The sequence below is a fragment of the Drosophila bipectinata genome, chromosome 3L (genome assembly GCF_030179905.1).
Source record: "Drosophila bipectinata strain 14024-0381.07 chromosome 3L, DbipHiC1v2, whole genome shotgun sequence".
NCBI lineage: Eukaryota > Metazoa > Arthropoda > Insecta > Diptera > Drosophilidae > Drosophila > Drosophila bipectinata.
This window is the reverse complement of record NC_091738.1, coordinates 26,638,777-26,662,152: the sequence shown is the minus strand read 5'-3', so window position 1 is coordinate 26,662,152 and position 23,376 is coordinate 26,638,777. Positions and strand designations below refer to the sequence as shown.

Genomic DNA, 23,376 nt, shown 5'->3' with positions numbered 1-23,376 from the left:
TTATTACAAGGGATATCGGGTATCGAATATCAACCTAACCTTAGAAAAAACATTACTAAAATAATTTTCTATATAACAAAATGTTAAGCTTCAACTCAAAAAACAAAAAATTTGGGTCATATTCGATCGTTCAGTTATATGGCAGCTTAGGATAAGTCTTCTAATCCTTATAAAAATGAATAGACCGATCAATTGGTTCAATTGAATCCATTGAATCCATAGTTCCATTCATAGTTCCATCCGTTCCGACTTATGCAAGGGAAAGAAGGATTTACGCAAAGTTGGAAGTCGGCAGCTTTAAAACTTTAAATGTGATTCTGATCAAGAGATGTCGCCTTCACTGCGTTAACAAATATAAATATTAAGAACATATGGATATAAACAAGGAAATTACATTGCTTTCATGGGTTAAATGAGTCAATATACTATACCGGTTATTTTTAACGAACTTTTAATTAATGGTGCTTAATTCTGATTTTCGGCAATAGGATGAATTTCAACCCGCTGGTTTGGTTTTTCTGAATATTCTGCAGATCGCAGAGTAGTTTGGTTGTTTTTATTATTTTATTTTACTACATTAACTTTTCATATTAGAGTGACCAATTAGGAATTCACGATAAGTATTTAATTATTGAATCATAAAATATCGATACAGATATATTTTTATATATTTCTTACATCCCTAGTTTCAACATTCCGGTGTTTTGGTTTTGTTTGCAGCACACTTGTTCAATTATAGTTGTACGGTAAAATGACTGATTGGGTTCAAAAAGCCGAAGATCAAGAAGTATCCAAATTGGTAATGACAATGGCACTGTATTTTGAAAAAAAAATAATATTTTTATTTTAGGTTGACAAGCTTGAAATAAAATCTGATAATGGCACAAAACCAGCAGATGATAACGAGTGCGATACAGCCGAGTAAGCCTTTTTACGAAATTTTAGTTATTAACTCGAATTCAATGGTTTAAGAACATATTATTAATATTTTTGTTTCGGATAACATGTTTTAAAGTTAGTTAAAGCAATTCTGGTCTATTTCACTCTTCTTAAAAAAGAAAAGAACTTTTAAATAACAAGATTTGTTGATTCTAGCAAGAAATGTTTATTTTATATAGATGTTATGCATTGAAGGATTCATATTTATTCAGTAAACAGAATTTATTCTCGACCAGGATAACGAGATAAAGCCAAAACATATCGGTCTATTCCAAGCATTTACATATGGGCTATTCCTAGGGTCGCGAACGTACGTTCGTACGCGATTAGTGCCAATAAATTAAAGAAAAAAACATTTTCTGATACTTTTTATACCCTTGCAGAGAGTATTATAATTTTGCCCAAAAGTGTGCAACGCAGTGAAGGAGACATCTCCGACCCTATAAAGCAGTGGTCGGCACCCCAATACATTGATATGATTTTACCGCATTAGTGTTAGTAACGAATAGCAGAAAGTAGGCTGTGAGCATGACGTTTCACGCATTTATACTGTGTGTGTGTGGCAGAGCTCGGGCAGAGAAATTTCCTATGCCCCCGAGATAGGGCCGTGCCGACCTCTGCTATAAAGTATATATATTCTTGATCAGGATCACCTCCTGAGTTGATATGAGCATGTCCGTCTTTCTGTCTGTCCGTTTCTACGCGAACTTGTCTCTCAGTTTTAAAGCTATCGTCTTGAAACTTTGCACACACCCTTCTTTCCTTTGCACGCAGTATATAAGTCGGAACGGCCCGGATCGGCCGACTATATCCTAAAGCTGCCATATATGTAACTGCTAATATATGTATTGGAAATGGTATAACTTTGGTGTTTTTAGAGTAAGAGAGTTCAAATTTGACACGAGAGCTGGCAAAACATTACGACATGCCAAATTTCATAAGGATCGGTCGACTATATCTTATAGCTGCCATATGACTGAACGATCGAAAATGACCCAACTTTCTACTGAAACTTAGTACAGATTCTATTTTTGGTCAGTTGATCCAACCTATCAAATTTCATTATGATCGGCCGACTGTATCCTATAGCTGCCATATGAACGGCATGAACGATCGGAAATGGTATTTGATAGAAATATCAACTTTCGTATTTTTGAAGATAGAAGCTTGCGACTTTTTTTTTAGGTTTTTTATTTTAATTTATTGGTTTTATTATGATGTAATTATAAGGATCGGCCAACTATATCCGATGTTTGCGATATGTATCCGGTTTAAGCTGCAAGTTAGCTTTTAACCGAAGTTAGCTTTCCTTTCTTGTCTATTTTGTTTCCGATAGCATTTGGTGAGTTCTTTTCTTAGTGTAAATTATGGTTCGAATGGATTTTTCATTTTCATAATATTGGCCAAACACATGAGGTCGCAAACGTACGCGAAATGGAAGTGCGTTTTGGCATGCTCTAGCAAAATCAATAAATCTGCGAATTGAAATGGAATGTAATAACTTTAATTTTAAAATAGAAGCATGTAGCTTTCTATCGAGTCTATTCCCAATTAAATATCTCCATTAGTTTTTTTTTAATTAAATTAAGTACGGGTCGCTAACGTACGGTCGCAAACGTACGATTTTTCCGCATAAAAATTTTTTTTTTTTTACTTTGTTTTTATAAATAAATTTATACAAAATATATATATAATATATATATACATTATAAAAAATCATTAAAATAATAATTTAAATAATCATTAAAATTAAATTATAACTTTATTTTTAATTTTAATTTTAATTTAATTTAATTTCAATTTTCACTTCTTTTATCCATCTGCAAATAAATATAAGCTTTATAAACAAAAAAAAAATTTTTTTTTTATATAATAATTTTATTTTTTATACGTACGTCATACATACGGTCGCAAACGAACGCCACTTTAAAATACAATATAAAAAAAATTTTCTTGAAAAAGTCGGGATTTTTTTTAAATTTCAATAGTATACACTAAAATGACTTAACACATAAAATTTCATTCACCTGCTTTTACTTAATGCGAAGCAATTACAATAAAATTATGTTTGGGGTCGCGAACGTACGATTTTTTTACACGTACGTCATACATACGGTCGCAAACGTACTCCACTTTAAAATTCAATATATACAAAATTTTCATGAAAAAGTCATTTTTTTTTAAATTTCAATAGTTTACACTAAAATGACTTAACACATGAAGTTTCATCCACCTGCTTTCACTTAATGCGAAGCAATTACAATAAAATTATGTTTTGGGTCGCGAACGTACTATTAGAACATAGATAAGAATCAAAATACAAATTAAGAGGTAATTGAACGTTTTTTCCCTCTCTTTAAATTTATTGTTATTAAGGGGGGAAATACAATTAAAAATTTATTTTTTTCGAAAAATTTTTTTTTGTCTTAATGTACTCTAAATATATCTGAGAATAAGCCTTTAAAAGCATAAAGCTGTCCGGTACCTATTTTCAAAGTAATACGCAATTTAGTGAGTGCGTGTCAGTGGTAAACTTTAGTGAGTGGTAAACTTTAAACGCTTCTACTGAAAAGTCGTGTTTTCAAAGTCGCCGTGCAATGTACAGGTCAGAGATTTCATTTAAATCGAATGCGGAAATTCTCCACAACATGAATTAAAGGATTTTTCATATTTATTTGTTAAAACATGTTTTTTTGACGAACAAAGTCGAAAAAAAGTGTGTTTTTTTTAAACATTTTTTTCAATTTCAAATTTTTTCATGGAAAAACCATTTTTTTACATATGAAATAATTCATGTTGTGCGCTGTACCTCTAAGTTTAGTGCCCAGTTGCTGTTTTTTGTTTTAGACGTGATCCTGGGCCTGGAGACTGCACGGCGCAAAAGTTTATCCCCCAAAACACGACTCCACATTATTGATCATAAATGGGCTTAATTACAATATTTTTCGAAAAACTTGACTGATTTTTATTGCCCAATAATTTTCTAATAACATGCAAAAAGAATCGCTAAGATTCATTCAATTCCCTACTTGCATTTCACTCCCAAAGATTGGCCTCATTTTAGGCCTTTTAATTGTATTTCCCCCCTTAAAAGATTTAGTACAAAAAGAGCAAACACATCATATGTTTTCCTTGAAAAATAAATAACCATAAAAATGTCTTCAAAAGTAAAAAAAAGGTGAAAATAACATTTTTTGACTTTTCGGGCTTTTTTAAAAAAAAAAAAAGCTGAGATATGCTATGAATCCAATAGATTATGAAAATTTTGATATTTATGAATAAAAATACAAAAAAAGAATCGAGGAATATGGACATTTATTTTTTCGGTCCTGGTTGACCATCTGCCGGAACAGCCCATATTCATTATAAAAGATACAGAGTTGAGATTTTCCATAAAGTTTTATTCCAGTTTTTAAAAGCCTATTCCAGGCATTTACATATTCACTAGCTGACCGGGAAACGTTGTTTTGCCACCAGATGACTTTATAATTTCTGTACAAAATTTACTCAGTTCTAGACTTATCTACATATATATGTATATACAATTATTGTGTCACAGTTTTTGTTACCATCACTGGATTGCTAGACGCAGGATTGAATCAGATATAAATGCTCGATGTACCTGTTGTCGTTGTCGGTCCTTTGTTCTGCGTCTATTGACTATGAAACGGAGTGATTTTCGTTGTTCTAATCTTCTTATTTCTTCTAATCTTCTGCGTTCAGCTCGTGTATCTTCTGGCTTTTCTTAAAGCAATTGCGCTATTCTAACAGGTACAACAGTATTGCTGGATTGTTGCTGGATTTGTTCTTCACGGTATCACGGCTCAAATCATACCCTTTGCGTTTTCTTGGCATTGCTCAGTGTAAAAAACACTCATAAATAGAATTAATGTATTTACTTAATGATGAAGGATTTTTGCCCCAGGTTAAATTGAGTTAAAATGCTATGGTAGCGTGAGTTGTCAGTGGGATGAGGTAGTAACTCACTTGATATGCGATTTTTGGTATGTTGAACAGGATTTAAGAGGATGAAAAATAGATGTTGGCGGATTCTCAGACCTTCTCAATACGCTCACAAAATTTCATGAGAATCAGTATAGACGTTTCAAAGGAGTATGGTTACAAAAACTGTGACACGAAAATTTTATATATATAAATAGATTATGAAATATACATAGTTGAAATTTTGCATAAAGTTTTATTGCTTCCAGGAAGGTAGAGTTTTTGAATTTTTTGGATCGTTTGACAACCCGATCAACTCTCATTTTTTCAGTATATATAATAATATAACAATTGATCTTTATATATCCGGATCGATTTAGCACATTAGCCTAACGCGAGTGTACTGCCTAAGAAGAATATGTAAGTTCATTTTTGAATTATTCCGCTTCAGATTACTAGCTTGGAACATCCTCGATCGGCTCCAGACCAAGCCTTGGCCCGCGCTGGTGAATTAGAGCTTTTCACACAGACGGCAGACGAAATTCTATCTCTCGTAAAAGTTATACTCGCGAGAAAACAATTTTGTCTTCAAAAACCCGAAAGTTGAGTCATTTCCGATTGTTCAGTTATGGCAGCTATAGGATATAGTCGGCCGATCCCTATAAAATTTGGCATGTCGTATTATTTTGCCAAAAATAGCACTTATGCAAAATCCAATCCAAACTCCAAATCCTAACTCAAAAAACAACGTGCTAAACACCCCTGGTGGGGCTCCAGGATTACAAACCCAAAGGGCTCGGCCCTATACAGGCAGATTCAGTCCCGAATCTTGAGCTGTCACGCAACCGGTGCACCCACATACTGGCCTACGGATCCCCACAAAATCCCTGATGTGCTAGACTTCGCCATCTCCGGAGGACTGGATTCTGCCGGAATTCAAGCGAGAGAAGTAGAAGACCTCTTCTCGGACCACAGCGCCTTTGCCGTGTCACTTTTCACCCCAGCCTTGCTCAGGTCAGCCCGCAAAAAGCTGATCTACAAGACAACAGACGTTGACAAGTACCAATCCTACCTGAACAACGTTACCGACCCCAGCCCGACACTTGACTCCCCGGTTGACATCGACACCGTTGTAGAAGAGTTAACAGCCCATATTCAGGCGGCAGCTTCTGAAGCAGCACCAAGGCCCTCCAACCGCCCAAGAGCCACTGACAGGGACATCCATTTTTGGAGCCCAGAAGTCGAAGAACTCAAACTTGAAAAGCGACGACTCCGAAGAGTGTGGATGCTCTCAATGAATCCTTTGGACAAAACCGCCTTCAATAGAGCGACCAAATGTCTGACAGAAACTCTGGCAAGACTAAGGAAGCAGGCCTTTGACGGGTTCGTCGAACAACTCGAGCCAGGCGACCCTCAACATAACTTATGGCGAGTCACCAAATCTATCAGACAGCCGCTGAAAAGGATCCCACCTGTACAAAGAACCGACGGCAGCTGGTGCAGATCGGAGATGGACAGGGCCAACGCTTTCGCCGAACACCTCGAAGGTGTCTTTACGCCTTTCGATCGCTGCTCACCGGAGGATGCTGCTGAAACTGCCCGTCTGCTAGCCGAGCCTTCTAGGGACGCCGATCCAATACCACCAGTGACTGAGGAGGAAACAGCTGAGCTTATAACCATCATGAGCAACAACAAGGCCCCGGGCGATGATGGTATCAATGCAATTGCATTAAAAATGTTACCACCTCCAAGCATTCAGCTAATTACGAGGATCTATAATAGATGCTTGGAGATAGGGTACTTCCCGTCCACATGGAAACGTGCCCAGGTAACTATGATACCTAAGCCCGGGAAACCCGAAGCAAACCTTTCGTCCTACCGACCAATAAGTTTGTTACCAACGCTCTCCAAAATACTTGAACGAGTGTTTTTAAGCAGAGCACTGCCAGTATTTGACGAGGCTGGACTGATCCCTGACCACCAGTTTGGCTTCAGGCGGCGACACGGTACGCCAGAGCAGTGCCATCGGGTAGTGCAGTGCATCCTGGACGCGTTTGAAACCAAGAAGTACTGCATGGCCGTCATGCTGGACGTGAAGCAGGCGTTTGACCGAGTCTGGCATCCCGGTCTTCTATATAAATTAAAGACTGGCCTACCCCGACCATACTTCCAGTTCCTAAAGTCGTTCTTGGAAGACCGTAAATTTGCTGTTAGATGTGGCGAGGCCATCTCCGGTATTAGAGAAGCTCACGCTGGTGTACCCCAAGGCAGCGTTCTTGGCCCGTTGATGTACAATGCTTACACGGCCGACCTCCCTGTTCTTCAGAGGCCTGACCTGCTCGCAGCAACCTATGCAGACGACACCGCCTTCCTTACCACCGCCGATAGCGCATTGGGGGCAGCCGATACGATGCAATTGCAACTTGACTTGCTCAGCGACTGGCAAAAGCGATGGAACATTGCCGTCAATAACGAGAAGTCCACTGCCTCCACATTTTCTCTCTGCAAAGGCAACTGCCCTCCAGTTAACCTTAACGGCTCTCCAATCCCACAGGTAGACAATCCCAGGTACCTGGGATTCACCCTAGACAGGAGGCTCACCTGGAAGCCCCATCTGATTAAGAAGAGGAAACAGGCTATTCAAAGACTTCGATCCTTTAACTGGCTTATGGGTAGGAGATCGAAGCTGAGAACTTCCACTAAACTCCTCATTTACAAGGCAATAATACGCCCTATCTGGACGTACGGCATACAGCTCTGGGGAACTGCGAGCAAGACGAATGTCCGAACTATGCAAGCTTTTGAAAATAGAGTCCTTCGAATCGCCACTGGGGCCCACGTCTATCATGACAATCGCACTATCCACGAGGTTCTCAATTTCCCTTGGGTCAAGGACGAGATACAAAGAAGCAGCGCACGTTACATGCAGAGGCTTCATAATCACCCGAACCGGTTGGCCAGCTCCCTGCTGGACAGCAGCGAGCAACCCAGAAGACTTAAAAGGACACACCCGCTGGACCTCCCCTTACTACTCTAATTTTTTTTTTTCTACCATATTAATATTTAAAAATATCTATACGTGAAGTTTACGTGATAAAATTTAATGGTTGTCCCTAATGGACAGTTTTAAATAAACATTACCCTGCTATTACAAAAAAAAAAAAAAAAAAAAAACAACGAAGTTACAGCATTTCCGATCAATCAGTTAAAGGACAGCTATAGGATAAGTCGGCCGATCTCAGCCATTCCGACTTATACATATACTGCGTGCAAAGGAGAAGAAGTTCAAAGAAGAAGTGTGCAAAGTTTCAAGACGATAGCTTTACAAGGATAAAACCCTATTTTGTTGGCCATAGCTTTAGTACAAATACATAACAACATCGTACAAATAGCACTCATGCAAAATTCTAACTCTCTAACTCAATATATCAACAATGTTACAGCATTTCCGATCAATCAATTGTATGGCAGCTATAGGATATAGTCGGCCGATCTCGGTCGCTCCGACTTATATACTTCGTGCAAAACAAAGTAGGGTGTGTGCAAAGTTTCAAGTCGATAGCTTTAAAACTGAGAGAGAAGTTTGCATAGAAACAGAGCGACGGACAGACGGTCGTGCTCATATCAACTCAGGAGGTGATCCTGATCAAGAATATATATACTTCATAGGGTCGGAGATGTCTCCTTCACTGTCTCATAATAATACCCTCTGCAAGGGTACAAAAAGTAACAAAACAAAAAGGTACAAAAAGTAACAAAACAAAAAAAGAGGAGTTCTGAGCTCGGCTCAAACCCAGAACCCTTCACACACCAGCCAACAGTACAAAAAGTAACAAAACAAAAAAAGAGGAGTTCTGAGCTCGGCTCAAACCCAGAACCCTTCACACACCAGCCAAAAAATCTACCGCTCCAATTTCAGAGACTGTTTCTGATGTATCATAAATACGGTAATATAATGATATAATTTGAAATATAAAAATCCGCTAGCCATGACAAAAAGTCTGTGTCCATTTTTTCTGATCGGAGATTTCTCCCTCATTGCGTTGCAAACTTTTGGACAAAATTATAATACCCTATGCAAGGGTATAATAAATAAGCAAGGAATAAATGAAATGTTTTCGAAAAACATTCTTCAGCATTTTATTTAATAAAAGGTTTTGCGGCCGCCTTTGTTTTCAAGCGCATGTGGAGGAAATTTAGAAATCGGGATCAGTCAAAGGGGCTTCATAGCGAGGACTCTGTGAGCTGCCCAATAAATTCAACGTGCACAACGTGCAACGTGCGGAAATTGGGATCAGTCAAAGGGGCATCATAGCGAGGACTCCGTGAGCTGTCAAAAAAATTTAACGCGCACATGCGGACCCACCGCTCAGCGAATTGCGGGATGTGTCCCAGGTGGCCAAGTGGTGCTACAGAATGGATGAACGGGATGAAGGCGGAGGCGACCATGGCAAAATTCCTGGAAGAGAGATGCGAGTTTTTGGATAGCGTCAATAAATAATTTTATTTTTTGGATCCCGTTTCTCCCGTTATCTCACGGCAAGTTCGACGCTTGAGTCCGAGGTTCCGTGGAGTCCCTTGTTGCGACGGATCTAATGACACGTCAAGACACTATGCAATGCGTAGGATAAAAACTTTCTGCGTGATTTTGAATTTGAATAAATTCAATTGATTTAATAAATGACAATCAAAAGGTGTTGCTTTAATTGTTTGGGTCAAAACAAAAAACTATTTTTTTGGGAGAAATTTGCGTAAAAGTAATGGAATTTTGATGCACTACAATTTCTTATTATGAAAAGCGTTCAAATATGCGTTGATTCAGAGCTTCTTAAGAGAAGCCCCAAAAATTTCTGGTTTTACTCCAATGAGTTCCGTTTCAAAACTGTTTTTATTTGATACAATTCTCTATAAAGAAAAATACATCTATATGTGCTAGGCTGCTGGGGATCAGTTTTAAGCCATGCTTTTTATCTCGTATTTCCATGGGTCCCAAACTCTATCTTTAGAATTCATTCTTGTATTATATTGTGTTCAATGCTTAATTAGGCCCTCCTCCCCTTTCAATTAGCCCATTAGTTAAGGATATTGAATCGTTGAAAAACTATTATTGTTTTTATGTATTTCTATATTTTAAATCGGATAGCCCTATCTTTAATTAAAAGTTAAAAGTCTTAGCCTGCTTGTATGGGAAATTGTATATACATTACATACATACATATATCGGTATATCTCCTCTAAAATCGGCCGATTTGGGCGAAATTTGTTTTTTAGATATATTAACTATAGAAATAGTTTGGCATCAAAAGTTTTTCAAAAAACGGGAGGGGGCGTGGTAAAATGTTGATACAAACTTGAACTGCTTGGGCATTGTAGGAATCTCCATGTCAAATTCTATAGACAGACGGACATGCTCATATCAACTCAGGAGGTGATCCTGATCAAGAACATATCTACTTTATAGGGTCGGAGATGTCTCCTTCACTGCGTTGCACACTTTTGGACAAAACTATAATACCCTCTGCGAGAGTATAAAAACTGACTAAACGTAAACGTAACATGTATGTTTTCCGTCGCTGCTTACGTTTGAAAACTCATCGATCTTTTGCACTCGTGTACTTTGTGAATCTAGGTATATCTTAGGAAACAAGACATCCGAATACGTTTTAATCTCGAGGACAGATCACCCAAAAAGAACACCCTTTCTCACCCAGAAGTATAATAATTACCCAACGGGTAAAAAAATATAAAATACTCACCAATTTTTCCCATATTTACTTCTAATTACTTAGTTTATTTTTATTTCTAGCCCTGCTGAAACAAGTTTACTAATTAAAATATTAGGCAAAGGATTGTCTAACACAAAGCTTTCGCTAGACATTCAACAAAAAAATCCGAATTCCCCATTGCATTCCGTTAAAACATTTGAAGCTCTTCATCTGTAAGTAAATTAAAATTCTATGCTATATGTAGCTGTAAAAATATTATCCTTTATTTTGATAGTTGAAAGTTTTTCACTTTTATTTTTATTAATAGTCTTAAAAATTGTACCCTTATAAATAATCTAGGTTAAATAATAATTTTTGACTATTTTTTGGTCAAACATAAGATAACGTTAATATTTTTTATATTTTCCTTATTGGGAGACAAACTCAGTTCATGTATTTGGAGGCACCCTTAGGCGATAAGGCATTAAGAATAAAAGTTTTTTTTTTTTTTTTTTTTATTTTAACGTTGCTTTTATTTCTTGAATCTTCTCTTTGCGAGACTAACAAGAGGTGTATCAAATCTTATATTTTTAACTTAACTAACAGTCATATTGACTGATACGGAGTTAGACGGCCCTAAAAATCGATTGCTGGGTTGGGAGGTCGTTGCGTCTAAGGCGGGATACGCTAGAAACCCGAGTCAATCCCCGAGCGAGAAAATTTGGGTGCGAAGACAGTTTTTCTTTGTATGACTCTTTTTGCTTCTGGATTTCGTCTTTCACTGCGAGGATGCCCAGATCCCGGTGGATGTTTTCGTTGCGAACATACCAAGGTGCCCCTGTGATAGTTCTCAGGATTTTTGATTGTGCGCGCTGTATGATGTCTATGTTGCTGCTGCTCGCGTTCCCCCACAGCTGGGAGCCATACGTCCAGATTGGCTTTAGGACTGAATTGTACAGTAGTAACTTGTAGTCTAGGCACAGTGGCGATCGTGAGTTTATGATCCAGTGGAGGCTGCTGGCTTTCAGTTTTAGATGCATCTTTTTGCATTCGATGTGCTTACGCCAGGTAAGTCGTCTATCAAGGTGAACGCCAAGGTACGTTACGTCGTTAGCTTGAGGGATCTGCATACCGTTTAGTAAAAGCGGAGGGCATGTTTGTCTATTAAGAGTAAACGTTATATGTTTACACTTTTGTTCGTTTATTTTAATGCGCCAGTCGGACAGCCACCTTTCCACTATTGTGAGATGATTAGCCAGTTGGGTTGTTGCCTGCGTTGGGCATCTGGAGCGACTAAGAATAGCGGTATCATCGGCGAACGTTGACGTTGTTAGTTGTGCGCTCGTAGGAATATCCGCAGTATACAAAACATATAGACACGGCCCGAGTGCGCTTCCCTGTGGAACTCCAGCTTCGATGGTGTAGTCGCCCGAAGTAGCTGCGTTGCATCTCACTGAGAATACCCTATTGAAGAGGTATGATTCCAGTAGCTTGTGGGTGTATGTTGGCAAATACGTTTTAATTTTGTGCATGAGTCCGATGAGCCAAACTCGGTCGAAAGCTTGAGATACGTCGAGGAAAATAGCGCTGTAGTATTCTCGTTGTTCGAGGGCTGAGCGTATTTCGGATGTTTATCTGTTCACTTGTTCGATGGTTCCATGGTTTCTTCGAAAGCCAAATTGGTGTGCCGGGATGATATTGCAAGCTTCCAAATGTGGTATTATGCGAGTTAACAAGCATTTTTCAAACAGTTTAGACAAACAAGATAGAAGGCTTATTGGTCTGTATGATGACGGAATTGTGTGGTCTTTTCCAGGCTTCGGTATCATTATAATAATGGATTTCTTCCTCTTTTTTGGGAAATAGCCAAGATTAATGATTCCATTAAATAGTTTGCAGACGACCTCTATAGCGCATTTTGGAAGTTCGATCAGCATCTTTGGGGTCAATAGGTCACCACCGGGAGCCTTTTTTGGTTTTAGCCCTCTTATGACTTTTTCGATTTCGTTCGGCCGGAATGGAGGTGCGGCTGGCTGAGGGGAGGACTCTGGCTGAATTACTGGCAGGAGGAATGAATTTGAGGCTGGGTTTGGCTGGAAGACACTTTGGAGATGTGTGGCGAATGTTTCAGCTCGGTCTTCGTTGCTGCGAGCCCAGCATCCCGAAGAGTTTCTTATCGGGGTGGTCGTTTCAATTGGGGCACTAAGATTTGGGTGGGCCCTCCACAGGGGGTACTTTGTGCTTGTTGGCGAGAGATTCTGGATGTACCTCAGCTGTGCATTTTCTTCCTGTTGGTGAAGAGCCTGGTCGAGTGATCGGGTTGCTTCCTTAAGGCGTTGTTTTGAAGCTGGTGATCTGCTGTTTTGCCAATCACGACGCGTGCGCCTCTTTTCTCGCACGAGCTGTTCGATTTGCTGATTAGATTTGAAGTGTTTGTTTCGGTCTACTTCTTTCCTATGAGGAGTAGAGATTTTAGCTGCCGCAACGAGTACTTCTTCCAGGGCGCTCGTAGTGTAGTCGATGTCCGATTCCATGTTAAAATCCGGGGCGAGTTCTATGTGGGCACTCACGTACTTTTTGTATTTTAGCCAGTTTGTTTTTGTCGTCGTCAGACTGAAGGGGTGTTCGGTTATTTCTGGGCTTTGAAGAAGCGTTAGAAGCACAGGCGAGTGGTCTGATGATAAGTCCGAGACTGCTTTGGCACTTATTAGATTGCGAGGTATGTTTTTTGTCACTGCAAAATCAATAAGGTCTGGGAGCTTTCGTGAGTCTGTTGGCCAGTATGTGGGACTTCCAGGGGAAACGTAGTCCAGTTTATTTTTCACATTTATAATTGCATTGTACAATTGTCTTCCTTTGGGAGTCACTAGACGTGATCCCCAGTGCGTATGTTTGGCGTTGTAGTCTCCTGCGGCTATAAATCGATCCCCAAGTGAATTGTAGAAGTCCATAAATTGTCCTTCCGAGATTGAGAAGCGAGGAGGGCAGTAAACGGCAGCAATTGAAAGGATTCCGTTGCTTGACTGAATTTGTATCGATGTGGCCTGCAAGAAGTTTGTTGCAAACCTTTTGTGAAAATGGTGTTTAATTCGTTCTCTGATTAGAATTCCAGTTCCGCCGTGGGCTTTCCCATCTGGATGATCTGTGCGGTAGATTGTGTAGCCTCTTATATGAAAGTTGTATTTGCTTGTAAGATGCGTTTCCACCAGTAGCATAACGTCAATATGGTTTTCGGTCAAGAATTGTGACAATTCTAGTTTATGCCGTGAGACACCATTGGCGTTCCACATTGATATTCGTAGCGCCTGCATAGATTATTTGGACTGTTGTGCTACGAGCAGCTGAATCACCATGTTCTGGTTTTGAACAAGCGTTTGCATGGTCGTTTTCATGAATGACATAAGCTCCATCATACTTTGTTGGAGGGTAAGCATCATAGTTTCCGTTTTGCTGTGTGGCTGTTCTGGGGCCTGTTGAGCGCTTTGAGAGTTAGGCTGAATTGGAATTTCCCTTCCAGATCGTAGAGCATCGGCATAGGAGAAGCCGTTGGTGGTGTTTAGTGGACCGAATGAGGATCTCGCAGCTTTGGCGAAGAAGACGTCTGGCGTGGTTTTTGACGAAACGTACGCATTGTGTGGATTTTGGTTGCGCGTTGCGGTCGCTTGACGCATGCGACTCTTTAACTCCTTATACACAATACATCCTCTATAGTTTGCCGTATGGCTGCCTCCGCAGTTTCCACATTTCTTCACGGTACTGTCCTTGTTTGTAGTGCAGCAAGCGGACTTGTGGGCGTCCCCGCAGACTACACAGACAGCCCGAAGTGTGCAGTAAGACCTTGTGTGTCCATACTCTTGACAATTAGTGCATTGCACTGGACCGTTACGTTTATGTGGCTCTTCAACAGTGATTTTCCGATGCAAAAGATATTGCAGGTTGTAGATTGGGTGGACTTCGTTCTTCTTCAGCGACCTGCTTTCAGGCTCGAGTTCGACCTTGAAGAGGGGTTGTGGCTTTTTATCTTTATTTAGAATGTTAATAACATTCTTGGCGGCGAAGCCCTTTTCTTTAAGGGCGGTTTTTATTTCCTCGGCGGTAACATCAGGTTCTATTCCCTTTACTACCACTTGTAGGCCCTTACTGCTTTTCAGCTGGTACGTGTAATAGTTTTTCTGTACAGTGTCCAGATATTTTGACACTATTCGGAAGTGCTCTTCAGTCTTGGTTTGCACCTTTGTTTCATGGATGTTCCCTTTGATAAGCGGAACAACATGAAAGTTATCACCGTTCCCGATCAACGACGCAATTTTGTTGACCAGGGCACTCGAGCTTTTTTCCCTAATATAGATTGGAGGGGGCTTGGGTTTTTTTGCGGTGTCTTGGGCTGGTTGGTTTTCCTCAGCCTCCGCCAGTAGGGCAAATCTGTTAGTAGTGGATCTGTCTGGTTCATTATCGTTATTCAGGACACGGTTAATTTTTGTTTTGTTGCCTGCCGGATTACTCTGCGGGCTAAGCTTGCGCTTAATTTGGATGTAGCGATCCATTCCAGTCTGTGTGGCCGTTGCCGCTTTGGCACTTTCCGAGGTTGTTGTTTTTGTACTCGCTGTAGTCGTTGACGTCGTGGTACTTTGAGTTGCAGGGGTTTTCGCTGTTGTTGCAGAAGTTGTAGCGCTGCTTGTTGTTGGTGCGAAATTTGTTTCCGATATTGGAGGGGGGGTTTTACACTGCGAACTCCATGACGCGGGAGTCGGAGTGAGCAGAGCGGGTGAGCAAGACCGTGCCCTTTGGGTTTCAGCGGTCAGTAAAGCCGGGTTGCTTTTAAGCGCCGATTTTTCCACTTCGGTATCGCGGGTTGAAAAGTAAGAGTAGAAGCCGTTTCTTTGGTTCACTGAACTTCTACGCTCCTTCTTTTGGTCGTTGCTCAATGAGCTCATTGCGTGGTACGTATTTTTTTTTTTCAACAATGCACTAGTTTTGGTTTAGCACATTACAACTGTTATAAAAAAAAAGCTTGTCTGTCGCTTTTAATAAATTGAATTTCAGTGTCTTTTCGCTTATATTGGCGAAAATATAAGCGAAGTGAAGTTTTCCCGGAGCTCGGACAAAGCACGTCCGCTCAGTTCGGTAGTTCGATTACGAATGAGGGTTTGAAAGTTCGAATTAGAGCCAAGAAAAGTTATGTGGTAGAGATCATTGTAGTCCTAACATAATACACTTAAGGGATCACGTTGAGCATATGTCGAGCTACAATGGCTAAAGAGTAAAGGAAAAAAATTTATAGTCCTAGGAACATTAAATTTTAAGAGTGTTCATAGATGCTGGATGTCAACTTCACCATTTATAAGGTTGTATATAAAGGTTGTAAAAAAATACCCCTTACACTGTTTCACGGTTTCCACAAATAAATTAAAAACAAGAAAAGAAAGCTATCTTCGGGCGGAATCGAAGTTGATATACACTTGCAGTTAAAGCCGGATATATATCGCAAACATCGGATATAGTTGGCCGATCCTTATGAGAATATCATAATAAAATCAATTACATAATTACAATAAAATATCTAAAAAACAAAACCGCAATCTTCTAACTTCAAAAATACCAAAGTTGGCATTTCTACCAAATACCATTTCCAATCGTTCAGTTATATGCCAGCTATAAGATATAGTCGGCCAATCCTTATGAACTTGGGTAGGTCGGATCAACTGTATATATAATCTGTACCAAGTTCCCAGAATAAACTTAATTACATAATTACAATAAAATGTCTAAAAAAAAATCCCAAGCTTCTATCTTCAGAAATACAAAAGTTAATATTTTTACTAAACACCAAATACCATTTCCGATCGTTCAGTTATATGGCAGCTATAAGATATAGTCGACCGATCGTTATGAAATTTGGTAGGTCGTATCAACTGACCAAATAGAACCTGTACTAAGTTCCAGCTTTCTATCTTCAAAAAAAACAAAAGTTGGGTCATTTCCGACCGTTCAGTTATATGGCAGCTTAGGATATAGTCGGCCGATTCTTACAAAATATGGCATAATTTGGCAAAAAATTGATCTTGTGTAAAATTTGAACTTTCTAACTCTAAAAACACGAAAGTTATACCATTTCCGATTAATCAGTTACATAGCAGCTAAAGGATATAGTCGGCCGATCCCGGTCGTTCCGACTTAAATACTGCGTGCAAAGGAAAGAAGGGTGTGTGCAAAGTTTTAAGTTTGCGTAGAAACAGACAGACGGACATGCTCATATCAACTCAGGAGGTGATCCTGATCAAGAATATATATACTCAGGTATTATAGGGTCGGCGATATGTCTTTCACTGCGTTGCACACATTTGACAAAAATAATAATACTCTCTGTAAGGGTATAAAATGGTACTATTGTAGGAAATAATGTGAAGCATGCCAATTTCATCCTATAAGAGAAAAAATCCGAATGATTTTATGTTACGTATAACGTTGTTGTAAAATAGAGGTAATTTAATTTTTAAAACCATCTTTTAATAAAACCAAACACACCCGTTGGTGATCGGAAAATTGAAGTCTTAAATTTAATAGGACACCCAGACCGTTAACCTAAGTTAATCGTTCTAAGTCGAACCCACAGAGAAAATACATAGCCTGCTGAGGACTAAATCGATTAAGCTTTAGGTAATTTGGTAAACACTATATTAAAAGTTAATTACGTTGAAAGCTTAAAATCATCAGCGTACATAAGTACCAGTGAGTTAGTTAAGGCAAGGTGTAAACCTCGAACAAAAAGTGTGAAACGTTGAGCTGCGAGATGCCTTTCTTGAAGGACACCAAATGTAGCACAAACTAGGCGTGAGAGAACATTTTTAAAAGAGATACGTTGGGTTCTTTCATTTAAGTAGCACCAAATCCAATTTAGAAGATCAGTTAGGAAACCCAAAAGACTTACTTTACTTAAAATGAGCAAGTGCTTAAAAAAGAAACAAATATAAAATTTAAAAAAAGTGACAATCTTCTATCTACCAAAATTGGTATTTTTCCCAAATACTATTTCCGATCGTTCAGTTTTAAAGACGGCCGATACTTATGAAATTTGGTATGTCGGATGAATTGGCAAAAAATTGAAGCTTTAGAAAGTTCGAAGCTTCTATCTTAAAAAACACGAAAATTTGGTCATTTCCGATCTTTCAGTTATACTTTCTAACTCTAAAAACAACAAAATTATAGCATTTTCGATTAATCAGTTATATAGGAGCTATAGGATATAGTGTATATATACACCTTTGTACACCAATTTATTGGGTATATAAAAGAGTAAACAGTAACCGGCCAAAAATACTTCATTGAGAGACTCTAGTTGTAGCATGAATCAACCGGGAATGTACATTTTTTAAGATAACTCTTTGTGTTTTTCCATCTAGGCAGTTTGAGATCCACGTCAGGAGATCTGTAGGAAATCCCAAAAGATTCAGTTTACTCAAAAGCAGTGATTGATTACATGAATCCAATGCTTTACAAAGAAATATAGGTAAAAACTAAGGTTGGCTGTTTTTATATTGCTCAGAATTCAACGTTCGAAGGATATCATTAAAGAGGCAAAAAAAGACCCAAACTTCCTTTACATTATTGTGACTGGAGACATAACTTGGTGTTTTAAATATGATCCCGAAACGAAACGGCAGAGTGCTGAATGGAAGGCTGAATAGAAGGTCAAATCTAAAGGCAATGCTGATTTTTTTTTAATGATTTCAAGGGTATTGTCCACAAAAAATTTGTTCCTACCGGCCAAAACGCTAATGCGGCATTCTACCTTGGAGTTTTGAAGCGTTTGGTGCGCCGTATTTGACGTGTTCGGATACCGCGAAGATGGAAGTTGGCGTTTGTTGCACGATTCTGCGCCGTCTCATCGATCGACGCTTTTGACCGACTATTTGACCAAAAATCACATTTTAAGCATCAACCACTCTCCGTATTCACCTGATATGGCACCGTGCGACCTCAACATTTTCGGTAAAATGCATTTTCCGGTGAAAGGAAAGCGTTATGCAGACGTAGAGGCCATTCAAAAGGCTTGCACCGGCATACTAACGGCCCGTCATGAGCTAAAACACTCGTTCGACATGCTTTTGGACCGTGAAAAAAAGCTGTATTAAATCAAGGATTTTGCCAAAAAAACTATTTGTTCTGTCTTTTTTTTAAAGTCCTGTTTACTTTGGAACGCACCTTGTATAAGCGAAAAGACGCCTAACCACAATCTATTAAAAGCAATAGACAAGCTTTATATAAAAGTTGTGATGGGTTAAAACAAACACTAGTACATAGTTGTTTTAAATAAATAAGTGCCACGCAATAAGCTCATTGAGCATCTATCAAATGAACGAGCGTAGAAACCAAAGAAACGGCTTCTACTCTAACTTTTCAACCCGCGATACCGAAGTGGAAAAATCGGTGATTAAGAGCAACTCGGCTCTACTGACCGATGAAAGCCAAAAGGCGGCTCACCCGCTCTGCTCATTCCGACTCCCGCCAAAATAACCCCCGCGTCATGGAGTTCGCAGTGTAGCCGAAGGTTGAGAAAACCAGCATAAGTCACCGCAAAAAAAAACCAAGGCCCCAATCTATATCATGGAGAAAAGCTTGAACGTCCTGGTCAACCAAATTGTGGCGTTGATCGGGAACGGTAACACCTTTCATGTTGTCCCGCTTATCAATGAGAACATCCATGAAACAAAGGTGCATACAAAGACTGAAGAGCACTTCCGAATCGAGTCCAAATGCTTGGACAATGCTAAGAAAAACTATTACACGTAGCAGATAAAAAGTAGAAAGGGTCTACAAGTGGTAGTAAAGGATATCGAACCCGATGTTACCGCCGCGGAGATAAAAACCGCCCTTAAAGAAAATGGCTTTCCCGCCAAGAATGTTATTAACATCCCTAATAATGATAGAAAACCACAACCCCTCTTAAAGGTCGAGCTCGAGCCAGAAAGCAGGTCGCTGAAGAAGAACGAAGTCCGCCCAATCTACAAGCTGCAATCTTTTTTGCATCGGAGAATCACTGTTGAAGAGCCACATAAACGGAACGGTCGAGTGCAATGCACTAATTACCAAGTGTATGGACACACTAGGTCATACTGCACACTTCGGGCTGTCTGTGTAGTCTTCGGGGACGTCCAAAACTCCGCCTTAGTACAATAAAAACAAGAAAACTACCGTGAAGAAATGTGGAAACTGCGGAGGCAACCATACGGCAAACTATAGAGGATGTGTGGTGTACAAGGATTTGATTTAATTTCGCATGCGTGAAGCGACCTCAACGCGCAATAAAAATTGACAGAAAGTGTACATTGCGTCAAAAGCTACGCCAGACGTCTTCATCGCTAAAGCTGCAAGGTTCCCATTCGGTCCCCTTAACACCACCAACAGCTTCTCCCATGCTGATGATCTGGAATTTCGGAGATCGTTTTATAGCCGCAGGAGACTACAATGCCTTGTAATTATAAATGTGAGAAAAAAACTGGACTATGTTTCCCCCGGAAGCCCCACATACTGTCCAACAGACCCACGTAATGCCCTAGACCTCGCAATCAACTATATTAAGTACCAAAGCAGTCTCGGACTTATCATCAGACTCGCCTCTGCTTTAAACGCTTTTTTGAAGCCCAGAAATAACCGAACACCAATTCAGCCTGACGTCGCAAAAAGGTAACTTGCATAGCTCCCCCAGAAACTTAATATGGAATCGGACATCGACTACACGACGGTCGCCCTGGAACGAGTACTCGTTACGGCAGCTAAAATCTCTACTCAGCAAGGGAAGGAAGTAGACCGAAACAAATTTACAAATCCAATCAGCAATTCCAACAGCTCTTGCGAGAAAAGAGGCGCACGCGTCGTGATTGGCAAAACAGCAGATCACCAGCTTCAAAACAACGCCTTAAGGAAGCAACCCGATCACCCGACCAGGCTCTTCACCGACAGGAAGGAAATGCACAGCTGGGGTACATCCCGAATCTCTCGCCAACAAGCACAAAGTACCCTCTGTGCACAGTGGGAAATTTGCCCTGTTTTTGTGACATTTATTAATAACCTAAAAAAAAATCAACATTTTTGATCGGGTTTCTTAAATTATGTTAAAAACAACGAAATGAAGATATTTAAAAAAAATGGGAGTGGTTCTGCCTTTTTTCAACCCATTTTTAATTTTTTTTTATGGTAAAAAATTTAAAAAAAATTTTCTAATTTGTCGTAATTTTTTTTTTTTGCGGGAAATCGCTATATTTTTGTGGCATTAATTATTAACGAGGAAAGATAAGTTTTTGTTTTTGACAATTTTTTGAAGCAAAGTAAGCGTGTCCCACCCCCGCCCAAATTTTTTTTTGGCCCCACACTTCCAGCAACGCATTTCTAATTGTAACCTTCCTTCCTAAAAACTGGAATTCCGCAAAAAAGAGCAATGTTCTGAATTAAACATTTTTATGGCTCTATAAGATGGATATAGACACTCACTGAACAAATCTAAACATTTTTTGAAAACTCTTCCCAATGTTGATCTTTTATTACAAAAGCTTTGTATGGACACCACCTTTTAGAATTAAAAATTGTTAAAAACACACGAACGAATTAAAAAAATTTTGAGTATTAACAAATAGTATAAGCCTGGAGCACGACTATCCATTTTAAATTTTATTGATTTGTGCTTCGACGTTCAAGAAATATTAATTTGAAAAAAACACTACAAAATGAAGCCATTTTCATTTTTATTTGCTACATCACTAGCAAGTTTTCTTTTAAGACGCGTTTCTTGTTCCTCATAAGCTAGCTTTGGTCTTTCCTTTTTTATGTTTGAAATATCCGCTTGGTTATCCAAAACTATTTTGAAAGACCTTGATAGCCACTCTAAATGTTTTTTCTTGAACGTTCGCATATTACGGATACACTTTTTCAGATTTGATTTTATATAAATTTCAAAGCTTTTAATTTTTTTTGTAAAGTTCGCCCTTCTGGTCGACTGTCAGTCTACCCTCATTAATCTGGCCAAATATCCATTTAGCAAGCGCATTAGAGTCGCGAGCGCTGTCAATCCATACGTCTAGCAAGGTTGCATGACAGAACTCATACACATCTAGAAAATGTTATCATAGCAAAAGCCGCAAATGATATTTTTTTATATTTTACTAAACAGTTTCTACTTTTGTTATACATACATTACACATTGCAGAAATACGCAGAAGACATTTTTTTCCTCCACAAAAGACGAACATATAGGTTAGGTTTTTTCTCTTTGGACAACACAAAACAATACACACATAATACACATAAAATAATTTTACACAAAAGGCTTTCATTAAACTCATTTTTCTTACCTCGAGGTTTAAAATTCATTTTAAATAATGTTAAATTCTTTTCTCGTGTGTGATTGGCAAGCGCACAAAGTCAACAAAAGTTTTCCGCCAACTTACACAAAAATCATCTGTTCAATCACTTGACTTTGAAGCTAAATAAAAATTGAAGGTTGCATTTCAACTAAAAATACTTTTTAATACTTATTATACAGGGAATTTAATATTGATAAGTTAAAAAAAAATTAAAATTTGTTTAAATAAAATTTTTGATTTTATGCCGCTTATTTGGCAATCCGGCCTACTGTGCAATAGAAACAGATGCAACACATCTACTTAGTAAGATGCAACGCAGCTACTAAGGGCGACTGCATCATCGAATCCGACTGGCGCATTAAAATAAAAGAACAAAAGTTTAAACATGTAACGTTTACTCTTAATAGACAAACATGCCCTCCGCTTCCGCTAACCGGTATGCAGATTCCTCTAGATAACGAAGTAACGTACCTTGACGTCCACCTTGATAGACGACTAACCTGGTTTTAAGAGGAGCTCAACATAATATATAGTGTTACACCAATGAGCTCCGTTTGGAAACTGTTTTTATTTTGTACAATTCTCTTACACGAAAGATGCATGAAAATCTTAAATCTTTTGAAGATAAATTTGAAGATAGAAGCTTGGGACTTTCGGCCAACTATATCCGATGTTTGCGATATAAATCCGGTTTTAACTGCAAGGGTATATCAACTTCGGCTCCGCCCAAAGATATAGCTTTTCTTTCCTTTCCTTGTTATATTGTTATGTTTAACCACGAACCTTACAGCATATAGACAACCCATTTCATACAACGAAAATGGACGCAAAAATTTCTTGCGACAGGCCCCAGAGCAAGTTCTTACTCTCTTTCTTACGCTCAACGTTCGTTCATCTTACGCTCATATTCTCATTAAATGCTTTCTGTTTCTCAGTCTCTGAAAAGGGCACGACGAAGAAGGTAGGTCTGCGCTTGGAGTGTTCTTTGTATGTATGCGTGCCACACACTCACATACACGGGTGCATGTGTGCGTGGGATTTCGTTTCAAAGCCAGCGCACAACATTTTGATTTTTCTAACTTTTCAGGCTGTCTACCCTAACAAAATTCGGGTATTCGTTATTTGGTAAAAAAATAACGAAAGAAATAATATTATTTGTTAAATAATATTTCTTAATATTTCAGCATGCATTTTACATTTATTTAGAAATAAGATTAAGTGTTAGCAGTAAAATGTTTTGTATGTATATATGTATATATTTTTACGATTCATTAAAAATCAATTTACTTAGATGGGAGCAGGGTATAAGGGATTGCTTTAAGGATGTAGTCTCATGTTCCGGCCTACTTTTTAGAGGTTATTTCAAACATTTTTATACCCTTGCAGAGGGTATTATAATTTTGTCCAAAAGTGTGCAACGCAGTGAAGGAGAC

The 23,376-nt window shown here is 38.9% G+C and overlaps 1 protein-coding gene across 3 annotated transcripts in view; it reads left to right on the top strand.

The window, feature by feature from the left end:
* The first annotated feature begins 686 nt into the window (after positions 1–686).
* The window catches only part of Dbp80 (putative ATP-dependent RNA helicase Dbp80), a 107,547-nt gene continuing 84,857 nt past the window's right edge, over positions 687–23,376 (top strand). For 2 of the 3 annotated variants that reach the window (XM_043209667.2, XM_043209668.2), the window contains exons 1-3: positions 687–799; positions 851–921; positions 10,688–10,819. In XM_043209667.2, coding sequence (XP_043065602.1) covers positions 752–799; positions 851–921; positions 10,688–10,819 — 251 coding nt within the window. In that variant the 5' untranslated portion in view covers positions 687–751. The remainder of the gene's footprint in view (positions 800–850; positions 922–10,687; positions 10,820–23,376) is intronic. The other variant, XM_070280367.1, reaches the window with a different exon arrangement.